This window comes from Acomys russatus, chromosome 14, assembly GCF_903995435.1.
Source record: "Acomys russatus chromosome 14, mAcoRus1.1, whole genome shotgun sequence".
Lineage (NCBI taxonomy): Eukaryota > Metazoa > Chordata > Mammalia > Rodentia > Muridae > Acomys > Acomys russatus.
In genome coordinates, this window is record NC_067150.1 from 48,978,632 (window position 1) to 48,994,256 (window position 15,625).

General features: G+C 43.1%; 1 protein-coding gene and 1 pseudogene across 2 annotated transcripts in view; both read left to right on the forward strand.

Annotated features, from left to right (window-relative positions):
- Edc3 (enhancer of mRNA decapping 3) overlaps positions 1 to 15,625 on the forward strand; it is a 37,014-nt gene that overhangs the window by 6,381 nt on the left and 15,008 nt on the right. For both annotated transcript variants that reach the window (XM_051156539.1, XM_051156538.1), the window contains exons 3-4: positions 2,388 to 2,704; positions 10,161 to 10,496. In XM_051156539.1, coding sequence (XP_051012496.1) covers positions 2,388 to 2,704; positions 10,161 to 10,496 — 653 coding nt within the window. The remainder of the gene's footprint in view (positions 1 to 2,387; positions 2,705 to 10,160; positions 10,497 to 15,625) is intronic.
- On the forward strand, positions 4,636 to 6,154 carry LOC127198699 (40S ribosomal protein S18-like; annotated as a pseudogene).

Consider the following 15,625-nt stretch of genomic DNA (forward strand, 5'->3'; position numbering starts at 1 on the left):
TTGCATAATATATATACTCAAATAGCAGCTTTTAGAGTCAATCTTTAAATACTTTACAATTTGGAGATTAGTTAATTTGCTATTTACACGCTGAGAAGTGACAGCAGGAAAATATTGGAAGTTTTGTTTTCATAGTAAAACTATGTTTCTACAAGAACATAAATCTCTGTATAGAGAGTAGAAACCCTGCAGCTTATAATGTACAGTTGTCTTAAATTTGAGCTGAGGTGTTTGAGGCAGTGATAGTGGGTTGGATGGCACGGCAGCACGTGTGTAGAAGCACATTGGATTAATTACCTTTGATTTTTGAATTCATTTTTGGTCATTACATGTTCAGAAGTCTTTTACTCTTACCAGGGTTTTAAAATTCCCAAGTTCACTTGTGTGACTGTATGGTGCCTCAGCCCACAGTTTAAGCTGGGCTCTAGGTAATCTTATACTATATATATATAGGGACTTTTTTATGTAGTTTAGTAAGAACTCAGATCTTCGTCCTTTGAAACTCATTGCCTGAATTGTAGATACTTTGTCTCCTGGTCCTTCCCAGATAACTATTCTATAAAGATCTTAAACTGAAGACTTATAGCCAAACAACGTTATTTGCAGGTTTTTCCTTTCAGAAATCTAGTCTTATTGTTGATACCTTTCTCCAAAATTAGAGGTGTATGAATTGGGCTGGTGAGACGGTTCAGCAAGTAAAAGTGCTTGCTAACAAGCCTGGTGCCTGAGTTCAGTCCCCGGAACTCAAGTGATAGAAGGAGAAACAGCTCCAGTGTGCTGTCCTTTGACTTCCACGTGCACATGGCGACACCCTGTCCCCTCCATCCTCCACCACCAAAGAATATTTTAAATATTTAAAGTTCATTCATATGAGTATCAGTCTGCATTACATACTGTGTACCACATGTGTGTCTGGTACCTAGGTAGGCCAGAAGAGGGTGTTGGATCACATGGAACTGGAGTTGCAAAGAGTTATGAGTCCTCTAGAGCAGCAGCCAGTCTTCTTTACCTCTGAACCATCATCTCTCCAGCCCAAGGGAAAGTTTTTTGTTTTTTGTTCTTTGTTTTGAGACAGGGTCTCAAAAATGGCTGTTCCGCAACTCACCATGTAGACCAGGCTAGCCTCACAGAGGTCACTTACCATGTGCCACTATGCTTAGACTCCAAGGGAAGAAAAATCATAAAAAGAATATTTAAGAATCTTAATAAACTTTTTTCCCAAGTATGAGCTTGAGAGGACACTTTTATTAGAGTTTAAGGAAAATCCCCATCAGGGGCTGCCCAGTATAGGAAAATGTAAGAGAGAAGGGGAAGAGCTGTGCATTTGAATGGCCGACGTGGAAATCCTCTCCACCTGGCAGCAGATAGCCGAACGCAGGAGAAGGCTTTAGAAGAGTACAGATTGCTTCGACTGTCTTTTAAGACAATGTCTGGGTAGTCCTGGCTGTCTGGTAATGCTATATAAACCAGGCTGGCCTCAAAATTGCCATGGTCCTGCCTCTGTCTCCTAAGTGTAGGGTTCTAGGCAGGAGCCACAGTCCCTGCTGGTTTCTCCCCCGTCCCTGTTGCCATGGAAAGAGCCCGCTGTGCTCATGATGAGGCCCCTGGTTATCACTGTCCTCCTGCTGGCCTTCCACAAGCACTGTGGCCTTATGTGACACCATGGGGACCGTTTGCGGTTCTTCCTGTGGATAGCGTCATTTTCTTCGTCTCTGAACCTTTGGTTGAGATGCCTTTCTCGCTGCTCTTCTCTACGTGATTTGCTTTGACCTTCTCCTGCTACACCCTAGACACAGCTGGATGAGGTGGAGCATGCCTTAATCCCAGCACTCCGGAGACAGAGCAAGTCTACAAAGCAAGTCCAGGACAGCCAAGGCGACACAGAGAAACCCTGTCTCAAAAAACAAACAAATAAAAAAAGTCAATATACTTAAGGATTTTTTTTTCCTGGACTCTCCAGTGCCCTGTGCATATATCTGTCATAGTACTTGCTTCTTGATTATTTACATGTGTCCTTTCCATGCTCAGGCTGAGTTGCTTATAAGTAAGTACTGTGTCTCTGTATACCCTGCTCCTAGCCAGGGCTTACCACATAGTAAGAACGTATATGCCTGTTGAATGAGCAAGTGGGTGAAAGAATTTTTTTAAATTCTGAAAATCTAAGATGGCTACAGAGTTGTTACTAACAGCTGTCTCTAAAGTAGTGTGAGTTAAAAGCTGGCTGAGCACCGCCTTTAAAGGTTCTACTTCCTTTCCTAGCTTTTACTTCTGAGAACTCCCAGTTATGAAGTTTTGCAGAGTAGCTGATTTCTGTTAATCCCATTTTCATCCTCACCACTTTCCTATTGCTAATATGATTTTCAGACTCGGACTTTTGTGTATTTCAGGGCAGGTGATATTACAGAATTAAAAATTCTGGAGATACCAGGTCCTGGAGACAACCAGCAATTTGGAGACCTTCATCAGACAGAATTAGGCCCTTCTGGTGTTGGGTACCAAAATATCAGTCAGAATGGTACAGGCAAGATGGTCAAGAAGCCAGCCTCTTCCAGTAGTGCCCCTCAGAACATCCCTAAGAGGACAGATGTGAAGAGCCAGGATGTTGCCGTTTCTCCTCAGCAGCAGCAGTGCTCAAAGAGTTACGTGGACAGGCACATGGAACCCTTGAGTCAGTCCAAAAGCTTCCGGCGGCGGCACAACTCTTGTAAGTACAGTCAAGTTAACCTAGTGTTTTAGGACTTTAAGCTCTTACCTACTGTTGCTCTTTAAGTGAACCCTTTATTACTCATAGAGAAAGGGGTACCAGCAGTTTCACAGAAACATACTATGCTTTTGGCAGTCTAGAGATAGTCCCTTAAGGACCAAGGAAAAGGAAATGAGCTATTAGAGGTACACCCAAGCTTCTTGCCCACTTTGGTCACTTGTCTTCATTCAGGAAAAGTTGGGGATCTGCACCAGTTCCATGTTTTAAATCTGATAACTGGTGATGGTTGTGATGTCTGAATTGACTACTTGGGCTGTTCCAGGTAATTCTTGAGTAAGACTTTTGTTCTTAGAGAGGAGGGAAGTAGTGTAGGCATCACCGTTACCTTTCATTTTTGACAAACTTTTTGTTGGGGTGCTATGGGTTGAACCCAGAGCTTTGTGCATACCTGGCAAGCATTCTGCCACCAAGCTCCACCCCATCCCAAACTGATTATTTTACTTTTATTTACTTTTTTAAAGGATTTATTTATTTATTATGTATACAATGTTCTGCCCAAATGTGTGCCTGTACACCAGAAGAAGGCACCAGATCTCATTATAGATGGTTGTGAGCCACCATGTGGTTTCTGGGAATTGAACTCAAGACCTTTGGAAGAGCAGCCATTGTTCTTAACCTCTGAGCTATCTCTTCAGTCCCTTACTTTTATTTTTTAAAGCATTTTTATTTATGTTTATATGTGTAGGTATGTGCGTGTGGATGTCAGATCACACACTGTGGGAGTTGGCTCTCTCCTTCCATCATTTGGGTCCTGGGGATTGAACTCAGGTTGTCAGAATTGGTGGCAAGCACCTTACTTCCTGAACAATCTCACCAGCCCCCAGACATTTTCTTGTGTTACCTGTCTCCACTAGAACATTAAGGAGAGTATGTACTGGTATATATTGCTCTCTGTTTTGCCTTGCTAGGAACACGATTGGTGCTGATTATAGAACCATATATGGGTCACTAGAACCTGTAATGCTTTTAAATATGTACTAGAGTAATGTAATTTTGAGATATAACAGATTTGTTCACATCTGTTATGTTCCTTAAATACATATGAATGTTCTTTTAAAAATGACTTCCAGGGAGTCTGGGTAGTCAGCCTGTTGGTTAAGAGCACTTGTTCTTGTAGAGAAGACTGCATTTCAATTCTCAGCATTCAAATCGTGTTTTATAACTTTCTGTAACTCTAGTCCCAGGAGAGTTCGATACCCTTTTCTGATTTCTAGAGGTACCAGGCAAACACGTGGAGCACATACATACATACATGTAGGCAAAACATTCATACATATAAAGTAATAAAATAGACATAATTTTAAAATTTACATCTAGGACTAGAGAGATATCTCAGTAGCTAAGAGCACCTTTTCTGTTTTTACAGAGGGTCTGAGTTCAGTTTTCAGTACCCGAGTCAAGGTGGCTCATAACTGCCTTTAACTCCAGCTCCAAAGAGCCTCATCTGGCTTCTTTAGGTATCTATAGATATGCACATAGATACACAGACACATGCATGTAAATAAAAATGAATATATAAAAATTACTTCTAAATGATAAACTATATTTGGCTTAGTTAGGGTTACTATTATTGCAATGAATCATCATGCCCAAAGCAACTTGGGGAGCAAAGGGTTTATTCAGCGTATACTTCCACATTAGGAAGTCAGGATGGGAGCTCAAGCAGGGCAGGAACCAGGAGCTGATGCGCAGGCCACAAAGGAGTGCTGCTCACTGGCTTGCTCCTCGTGCCTAGCTCAGCCTGCCACCTTGTAGAACCCAGGACCACCAGCCCAGGGATGGCACCACCCACAATGGGCTGATGATTTCCCTCTCCCCATCAATCACTAACTTAAGAAAGTGCCCTATAGGCTTGCCTGCAGTCTGCTCCCATGGAGGTATTTTCCAGTTGAGCTTCCCTTCTCTCAGATGACTCCAGCCTGTGTCAGGTGACCATCCAGCACACTGTTTCACTAACTCACATAAGATCATAAACTAGAGTCATGGCAGACTTTAGAATGAGCTGCTTTCTAGAGTCCACTAGTGGGAGACTTGATACAGAAAGTTCTAGTGCCATTTTCTATCCTTTTAGGTCCTCATATTGGTCCAGTGGCCTTGTAGTAAGGTTTCAGTGTGCTGCTCCAGTTCTAGCTTGTGATGTGACATTTGTGTCAGGGCTAACATTTTAAGTTTTAAAAATGCCTACTTTGGGCTAGAGAAATGGATCAGCAGTTTAGAGCAGTGGCTGCTTTTCCAGAGGACCTGAGTACAATTCTCAGCAAGCACATGGCAGCACACAATAATCTGTAACTCTAGTTCCATGGAATCAACACCCTTACAGAGACATACATGTAAACAAAACACCAAAACACATAAAGTAAAAATAAATAATTTAAAACAAAAAGAACAAACAAAAACAAGAGAAAGAAATGCCTACTTCAAGTAAAAAAAAAAAAAAAAAAAAAAAAACCTATAAAAAAGGCATTTCTAGGAATTTTTTTAAAAGATTGATTTATTATTATGTATACAGTGCTCTGCCTGCATGTACACCTACAGGCCAGAAGAGGGCATCAGATCACATTATAGATGGTTGTGAGCTACTATGTGGTTGCTGGGAATTGAACTCAGGACCTCTGGAAGAGCAGTCAGTGCTCTTATCCTCTGAGCCATCTCTCCAGCCCCTCATTGATTAGTTTTTTGTTTTGTTTTGTTTTGTTTTTCGAAACAAGGTTTCTCTGTGTAGCCTTGGCTGTCCTGGACTCACTTTGTAGACCAGGCTAGCCTCGAACTCACAGAGATCTGCCTTCCTCTGCCTCCCGAGTGCTGGTATTAAAGGTGTGTGCCATCACGCCCGGCATGGATTAATTTTTTTAAGATCTATATATTTTTATTTATGTGAGTGTTTGCCTGCATGAGTTTTTGTGTACCACATGCCACAGAGGTTCAAAGAGGCTTCCACAGGAGGCCTACACGCTGCTGATTGTGCCGCTGCCTGGTCTCTAGTGATCTGAGAAGTTTTAGCACATTTTGTGAGTACTCAACACCAACATTGATGGATGGTGGGAAATAGCCTTTGCCATCACTGCCATTAGTGGTGTGGGGTGGAGATATGCTCTTGTGGAGTTGAGGAAAGCACTTGACCTAACTAAGAAGGCTGGAGAACTGATGGAGGATAAGGTGGAGCCATGGCAGAACAAGATCCCAGACTGGTTCTTGAACAGACAGAAAGATGTGAAGGATGGAAAGTACAGCCAGGTTCTGGCCAATGTTCTAGACAACAAGCTGGAGCAACTGAAGAAGATCAGAGCCCATAGGGGTCTATGCCACTTTTGGGGCCTTTGTGTCTGAGGTCAGCACACCAAGACCACTAGCCACCGGGGCCATACTGTGGGTGTGTCCAAGAAGAAATAAGTCTCTGGGCCTTTGCTGTTAATAAATAGTTTATATACCTGGGGGAAAAAAAGAGGGTGTCAAATCCTTTGGAACTAGAGTTATAGGCAGTTGTGAGCCTCCATATGGGTGTTGGCTTTTTACAGCTGATCCATATCTCCAAATGATCCCTTAGGAATCATTTTTACCTTCTTTCATTTATTATAATTTCTCGTTCCAACAACAGGACACTTGCTCCTACCATCTGTCACCTGTTTATTAATTGGCTCCACTGTTATGTGTAGTGCAAGTTGAGCATCCCTGATCTGAAAATCTAAAATTTAAAATGCCCCAAAAATTGAAACTGGAACACTGACATGATTCCACAATTAGAAAATTTTGTGCCTGTTGACATGTGACCGGTTGCCATAACAATCCAGGTATAATGTGTATAAGGCATCTAGGAATTTTGTGTTCGGTTTTGGGTCCTGTCCCTAGGATAGCTTACGTATATGCAGATATCCTAGAATCCCAAACACTTCTGGTCACAAACATTTCAGATGAAGAATACTCCATCTTTCTGTTTTTTATTTTTGTTACTATTTTTCTGAAACAGGATTTCTCTGTGTAGCCTTGGCTGTCCTGGACTCACTTTGTAGACCAGGCTGGCCTTGAACTCATAGTGATGTACCTGCCTCTGCCTCTCTGCTGGGATTAAAGGCGTGCGCCACCACACCCAGCAAAAGTGCAATCTTTTAAAGCCAGGTGGTCATTTTTCTGTGTTGTAGTTAAAATTGACATAATGGCTGTACTTAATGGCAAAACTGTATATTTGAAAATGTTTAGAGGAGATAAATAAAACACATGCCCAATAGCACAGTGCCTGAGCTTGATCCGCACTACCACCAAGAATAGTTAAGACAGTGTGGGCATGGTGGCACAGATCTACAATCTCAGCATTTTGGAGGCTGAGGCCGGAGGATAACTAGTTGAGAGACAGGCTAGGAGACATAACAAAGCTCTGTCTCCACTAAAGTAAACTGAAGAAGAGTCTAGGGGTACAACTCAGTGATGGAGCACTTGCTTAAAACGTGCAAGGTCTTTAGTTCAATCCTCAGGACTAGCACACACAAAGCAGCAAGAGTAACAAAGTGGTGAGGGGTAAAAAATGCTGAACTCTACATAAAAAGCCATGTGTCCCAAAATGATGTTTTAGTCATCAACTGCTGGCTGTGTGTGCAAGATTTATTGCCTGGTGATGCAGCAGCCTTGTGTGTAGCAGCCTTCCATGCTGCCTAACAGCCAACTGTGGAACGGCACTGCTGTTAGAATATGCCCTCGTCAGCCAAGGGCTCGTGCGTTACAGTTTAAATGTTGACATAGTCAAGTGTGTGCCACGTACATGTAGTCCTCGCTTTCGAGGAGGGTTGTTGCTGGGTTACATAGCAGTTTTTCCAGGGTAAGACTTTGTCTTTTAAAAAATGACGTAAGTCTACTTACATGGACAGGTTTTTTTTTGGGGGGGCGGGGTTTCGAGACCGGGTTTCTCTGTTTAGCCTTGGCCACCCTGGACTCACTTTGTAGACCAGGCTGGCCTCGAACTCACAGCGATCCGCCTGCCTCTGCCTCCCAAGTGCTGGGATTAAAGGCGTGCGCCACCACGCCCGGCTAGGACAGATTTTTTTTTAGGCAAAAACATTGCATTTTTTTCTAGATAACTCAGAAATGATAGTGATTCCCTGACAGGAAACCTCGTAGGGTTACCAGTTTATACAGTATTTTAAATTCATGAAGTGCAGTTTCCTTCTGTTTTTAGTTAAAAGTGGATGTTTTGTATTATTTTCTGCATCTCAGTGGATTATCCTGTTTGGACCTGGGGATGAGCACATCCACGAGAGAGGCAATTGGGTTGCGTGCCTATTTCCTAATAGATAGTTGATTTAGTATTGAGTTAATGCATTGATCATTTGAGAGCTGAACTTTTGTCCTGTTCTTTCTTCCTTTAACTATAAATATTGCTGATGGTGTATTATTTTAACTTTGTATTTTCATACCCCATTCTTTTTTTAAAAGAATTATTAATTTATTTTACCTATATGAGTGCTCTGTTTTCATGCACACCAGTGGAGGCAATCAGATTCCATTACAGATGGTTGTGAGCTGACATGTAGTTCCTGGGATTTGAACTCAGGACCTCTGTAAGAGCAGCCTGTGCTCTTAACCACTGAGCCGTCTCTCCAGCCCTGTTGTCCCATTCTTAATCCATCTCTATGTTCTCATCCATAGTTCTATGGTACTTTATACATTTCTAGGCTGGGGAAATGGCTCTGTGGGTAAGAGCACTTGCTGTGAAAGCATGAGGACCTGAGTTCAAATCTCCAGCACACAAGTAAAATCTGAGCATGGCTGCCTGTGCCTGTGTGGGTCAGAGACAGGAACATCTCTCAGGCTTGCCAGCCTACCTCCAAGATCAGTGAGAGATCCTGTCTCAGGGAATAAGGTAGAGAGTGATAGAACACTTGGCAACCTCTTGTGGACACACATACACCAAAAAACCCTTTTAAGACCTGAATCCACCACATTTTCATTGGTTGTATACTTTATTTCTCCATAGTCGGTATTGATTATATATAATGTGTTGCCAGCTATGCAGTGGGAACTAGTCATGCCACCCAGCATGCTCTCGTGAAGTTTTGACAAACAGATAAAAATGGAATTTAGTCTAAACCACTTCTCATTTCTTAGTGGTTATGATATGAACTGTTAATGGTGTCTCTGCTACTCTTTGCACTTCATCATTTTCATCGTGTTTTCTTTTTTCAGAGACCAAAGTCATATTCCCCACCCCACTCCCACAACTCTTCCATTGAGGATTTAGGAAAACATGAGTTATACTTGCATAATATATATACTCTTCAGAATAATGTTAAAATAGCCTCGCTAATGTGGATTAATTTGTCAGATGTTTATTGACTGCCTAGAAACGGTGCTGTGAACATTTTGCTTGATGGAGTTAGAAGATTATAACTCTTGCTTTTGGATTTTGTATGTAAACCAAGAGCTCTTGTAGCCTAGGCCAGTGGATGACCTTGAGTTTCTGTCCTGCCTCCGCTTCTCAAGTGCTGGGATTATAGATGTGCCCACCATCCCCAGTCTCTGTGCTGCTAGGGATTGAACCCAAGAGTTAGTGCATGCATGGCAAGTACTCTGCCAACTGGATGTCAACCCCATCGCCAAACTAGATAGCTCTGTGTATATACTTTGTGCATGTGTGCATTTCATCCCTTTCCACCTTAGGTTTTGGGGTTGTTGTTTTTTTGTTTTTCTTTTTGGTTTTTTGAGACAGAGTTTCTCTATGGGGCCCTGAACTCACAGAGATCCACCTACCTCTGCCTCCCAAGTGCTGGGATTAAAGGTGAACACCACCACCCCAGTTCCACCTTAGTTTTTAAGACATAATATCTCTCACTGAACCTGAGACTCACTGATTTGGTTAGGCTGGCTGACGAATAAGCTCTCAGGGTCCTCCAGTTACAGAAGTGTCCACTCTTAAACACCCAGCTTTTATATCCATACTAGGGAGCCAGACTCAGCGTCTCATGTTTGCTTAGCACATACCTTAATGATTGCTGTGTTCTCAGCCCCTAGATGACATAATTTGACATCCTCCCCCCAACCAGGGTTTCTCTGTGTAGCCTTGGCTGTCCTGGACTTGCTTTATACAAAATACCAGGCTGGCCTAGAACTTACAGAGATCCACCTGCCTCTGTCTCACTGAGTGCTGGGATTACAGGCATGTGCCACCGAATCCAGCCCTGATTATATGACATTTTGATGACAAAACTAGATTAAAGATCTTCTAACTTGGGCTGGAGAGATGGCTCAGAGGTTAAAAGCACTGTCTGTTCTCCCAAAGGTCCTTTCTTGCTACTTAATGTGATTTAGAAATACTCTGCCTTTCCCTTTGATTCCTGACATTCTCAGGTGACTGGTTCCCATTTGCACTACTCGTGGGCACACTGACTTTGTCCTGTATTTTCCTCCCCAGGGTCATCTAGTAGCAGGCACCCAAACCAGGCTACCCCAAAGAAAAGTGGGTTGAAAAACGGCCAAATGAAGAATAAAGATGACGAGTGCTTTGGAGACGATATCGAGGAGATCCCAGACACAGATTTTGACTTTGAGGGGAACCTGGCCCTCTTTGACAAAGCAGCTGTGTTTGAGGAGATTGACACCTATGAGAGGAGAAGTGGTACCCGTTCTCGTGCTGTCCCAAATGAACGTCCCGCTAGGTACCGCCATGATGAAAACATCCTGGAATCCGAGCCTATTGTCTACCGTAGGATCACAGTACCACACGGTGTGAGCAAGGAATTCTGCACTGGTGAGTTTCATTGAGTTCCACCATGGACTGCTCTTACTGTTGAATTTGCTTAAAACAGAAAAACCAAGTTGTTTGAAAGTCAGCATCTTGCATCAGAAATTAGTGACTAAGTGGTTGGTGCAGGGTTGTCTGTTGGGAACTGTGGCTAACTTAGCACTGAGCTATGATGGAGGGGTAATTTAAATACTTGTCCATTTATGTCCTGTGTCTGGCACTTAAGAGTGTTAATTTGACCTTTTCTTCGTTCTGGTCTCCCTGATAACTGTCTGTATATTTTATCAGAAATATATCTCTGTTTTCTAGCTATTGGCTGATACAAGAAAGAATTGAAGATGGATAAAATCCATGTGCTAAAATTGGAGTTTCAAGAAATTACATTGGTCTGAGTGTGGTGGCACACACCTGTAATCCCAGCATTCAGGGAGGCAGGGGCAGGCAAATCTCTGTGAGTTTGAGGCCTGCCTGGTCTACAAAGGAAGTCCAGGACAGCCAAGGATACACAGGGAAACCCTGTCTTGAAAACCAAAACCAAAAGAGAGAAGAAAGAGGGAGACGAAATTAATTACATTTTTTTTTATCCTACTGCCTTTATCTCCTTGGTTATTGAGGGTTTGGCTGGTTAAGAGTCTCACCTAACAAAATAGTCCCTTTGTAGTTACAAAAGTCACTGTATTATAGTGTAGTGCTTTTGCCTTAGTGGTTTTCTTTTTTTGTTTGTTTGTTTGGTTTTTTTTGTTTTTTGTTTTTTTCGAGACAGGGTTTCTCTGTGTAGCCTTGGCTGTCCTGGACTCGCTTTGTAGACCAGGCTGGCCTTGAACTCACAGCGATCCGCCTGCCTCTGCCTCCCGAGTGTTGGGATTAAAGGCGTGCACCACCACGCCCGGCTCGTGGTTTTCTTTTTTATGTGGTTTAATTTTATGTGTATGGGTGTTTTGCTTGCATGTCAATACATGCCCTTGGAGCCCATAAGAGGGCGTTATATTCCCCTGGACTTGCAGTTATAGTCAGCTTTGAGCAGCCGTGTAGGTGCTGGGAATACAACCCCGGTCTTCTCGAAGAGCAGCCTCTACCTGAGTTAGTTTTAAGGGTTTGTTTTGTTTTAGACAGGGTCTTACTATGTAGCCCTGACTGGCCTGGAACTCCCAAAGATCCACTTGCCTCTGCCTCCCAAGCACTGGGACTGAAGGAGTACGTACCACATTTGGATGGTTTCTTTTTTAATTTTAAAAGATTTATTTTATGTAGATGGATGTTTTATTTGCATGTACATCTATCTGCACACCAGAAGAGTTTATCTGATCACACGAGACCTCAGTTATAGATATCATGTGAGTGCTGGGAACTGAACTCAGGACCTCTGAAAAGCAGCAGTGCTCTTAACTGGGAAGCCATTTTTCCGGTTTCTGACTTTTTTTTAAGTCAGAAACTTTGTTTTAGTCACTCTTTTATTGTTACGAAGAGACACCATGACCAAGGCAACACTTATGAAAGAAAGCATTTAATTGGGGCCTTGTTTATAATTTCAGAGGCTTAATTCATTGTCATTGTGGCAGAGGGCATGGTGGCTGACCTGCGTGGTGCTGGAGAAGTAGCTCAGAGCTACAGCCTGATCCACAAGCAGGAGGGGGTGGGGGTGGGAAGGGAGGAGAGAGAGAACTGAGCACCTGGGCCTGGTCAAAGGCACACCCACTCCATCAAGGCTGCAATTGCTAATCTTTCTAACTCTTTCAAATATAGGAGTCTGTGGGGACCATTCTTATTCAGATCACCACAAACTTGTCTTCACATTTATGGCCTTGAAGCACAGATGAAAGTAGCTGTAGGAGATGTAATCTGCCTCATCAGTGCCCTTCCTTGTCCTCCAAACCACCTAGTAACCAGACTTCTTAGAATACAGTGTACAAATCATTGTAGTTGAGTGATTCTAAGAACCAAAGGGGAAATCACAGTTTTTTTTTCTAAATACAAAGGGAATTGAGCATAATGCTTCCGTCTTGGCTTGAAGAGTATGGAAACTTTACTCGTAGGAAGAAATGTGTAGACAGCTGAATTGCACTTAGGGGGATCGCTGACATGGCTTTTTGATCATATCTTGTGCACCTATGAAGACTAGGCAAACTACCAGGCCAAGACGGATGTCCGTTCAGTTTCTCTCTGCTAGACCTGGTTGGCATGCCTTATTACTGAGCACGCTCCCTTAAGTCATAGTGTGACTGCTGGATCCCTTGGGTTTCTAAACTACTCGTGTAAGGACAGGTTGCCTTGATCAGATTTCAGGCTTTTCTTTTTTTTGTTTTTTTGTTTTGTTTGTTTTGTTTTTTTGGTTGGTTGGTTTAGTTTGGTTTTAGAGACAGGGTTTCTCTGTGTAGCACTGGCTGTCCTAGAACTCACTCTGTAGACCAGGCTGGCTTCCAGCTCTGAGATCCCCTGCCTCTGCCTTCCAGTGCTAGGATTAAAGGTGTACACCACTGACGCCCGGCCTGATTTCAGGCCTTTCAAAGGCTGTTACTCATTAGGCATAGTCCCTGATCTATCAACTGTGGCTTCTGCTGTGCCTCTCTGCAGAGGTGGTTGGATTATGAAGTGTGTGGTTTCCTGGAATTATTTAGACCACAGCGATTCCTAAGCTGGGGAAGATGATGGTCTGCCTTGTAGTTACGTGACTACAAAGGTAAGAGAGTCCACAGTGGGAATGAGGAAAACATTTCAGAGCCCGAAGAACCTGAGAAAACATTTCCTGAAGAGAAATGTCTCATTAGACAGGAATAGAAAGTTCTGTCCTCAACGAAGTTACTTTCCATCAGCAAATATACTACACGCCACACATGCTCTTCTTGAAGCAGGGGACAGCAGCTTGAGCTGTGTGGTGGTAAGTGGCATTCTACTAGTACATGGCGGTCGGGGGGGGGGGGGGGGGGGGGGGGGGGGAGGGGGACAAGAAGCCCAGCAGCCTCTTGCCACCTGGTTTTTCTTGTTTGCCCTGGCAGTGGTTAGTAGGGGGAAAAAAAAATCCCCTTTGTCATGCTAGAAAGAGAGCAACAGTTGTCTCATGGAGCGACTTCTACAGGTGATTTTCATTTCTGTTCCAGCTTCAAAGCACAGTCTTCAAATTTTTACTGAGTACTATTCAAATAGTATTTGGACACTCTTTAGTTCCAAATGTTAGCATCAGAGTAAAGCAATTTGTCCAGGATACTTGGAGAAACAATCTACTTGACAAAACTTTTTTTCTTGTGAATGTAGACAAGTTAAGGGAAGAGTCTAGTATAAGAAGAGAAATCTGATTAGTGGCAAACAGACTGCAGTCTCTAAAAAGTGCTGTCTCTGACGTGGAGCAGTCTAGTCAGTAATTTACAGGAGTGGCCTGGAGAGCTCTCCAGCAAGGCCTTGTTAGGATTCTGCTTCAGTCTGCCTACTTCTGATGTGGCTCTGCCCTGGGCCATATAAAGGATGCCCTCCGTGTGGCGCTCTCTCTCTGCTCTCTTTCTACCTCTCTACTTCCCTCTCCTCACTACCTCTCCTCTCTCTCTGGGGTACCTTCCCCCTTTTCTTCTCCCCCATGCTCATCTAATAAATTCTGTATAACATAACATAATATCTGCCTGGTACCTTATATTCTATCATCCGTCTTAATCTTTAATTTTTATATATAACACTTGTGGCATTCATGTTTTGAATACTAGATGCTTTCTTTTTTGCTAATACCTAGAGTGGAGAAACAAGAGCAGTATGTTCATGACCTGTTTCATGGTAGCTTAGTCTTAGAATTCTCATAGCTTGCTGCTGCTCTCCTGCATATTCATGCTAAATGGTGTCAACAACATATAAGCAGGTGCTTGGTAATTTGACATACTCCCCTTAACAAGATTCTTTGCCAGCCTAGAGAGCAAGTGTGAGCATACCCAAGTGTGTATATCCATGTACACATGCTTATTTCTAGAAAGCTCTTTTTGGTGCTTTGGCATGGCTGCTGTTTCTACCATGACAGGTTGTAAGGCAGTCAACTCAGGCCTGCCCTATAAGATAATAATGTTCGGAAGCTACTCCCGAATGGGTTAGGATATCTCTGGATCCAGACTTACAAGTTGAAAATCTGTGGAAACAAATTGTTTGTATATGTGCATGTGAGTACACAACATACAGTGAAGAGGTCCCCAGAGAGGTGGTAGGTGCCAGGGAGAGTTTGTGCTAAATGTTTATAATATTCTGAAATGCATACTTAGGACCAGTTGGGTCTGGCCAAACTCTGTGCTTGGGCTGGAAAGATTGCTCATCAACGAGGGCTTACTGTGCAAACATGGGAATCTAACCTGAGTTTAGTTATTCTGTACCCACCTAAAAAAAACTCTGTGTAGCAGTACATGCCTGTAATCCCAGTTCTGGGGAGTGAAGACAGGAGGAGGACTGATTCCTAGAGCTTTTTGGCCAGCCAGTGTATTGGGCTCTATTTTAGACCTGGTCTTAAAAAGTAAGATGGTGAAGGCCGGGCGTGGTGGCGCACGCCTTTAATCCCAGCACTCGGGAGGCAGAGGCAGGCAGATCGCTGTGAGTTTGAGGCCAGCCTGGTCTACAAAGTGAGTCCAGAATGGCCAAGGCTACACAGAGAAACCCTGTCTCGAAAAACCAAAAAAAAAAAAAAAAAAAAAAAAAAAATAGTAAGATGGTAGTGGCAGTGGTGAATGCCTTTAATCCTAGCACTTGAGAGGCAAACACATCTCTGAGTTCAAGGCCAGTCTGGTCTACAGAGCAAGTTCCAGGACAACCAAGATTATACAAATAAACCTATCTTGAACTCCCCCCCCCAAAAAAGTAAGATAGTGAATGAGGGTGACACCATATATGACAAGGCATATCTGGCCTTGATAAGCACCCCCAAAAGCACACTGGCACCAGAAGAAACTGCTGCTGTGTGTATTGTTTAACCTGCTCTTACAAATGTACTAGGAGCTGGGCATGGTGGCTCACACTTTTAATCCTAGCACTCAGGAGACAGAGGCAGGCATATCCCTAAATTTGAGTCCAGCCTGGTCTACGGAGCGAGTTCTAGGACAGCCAGGGCTACGTAGAGAAACCTTGTCTTGAAAAAAAAAACCACAAAAGAGATTTCATAGGAAGAGCTGGGAGTCTAG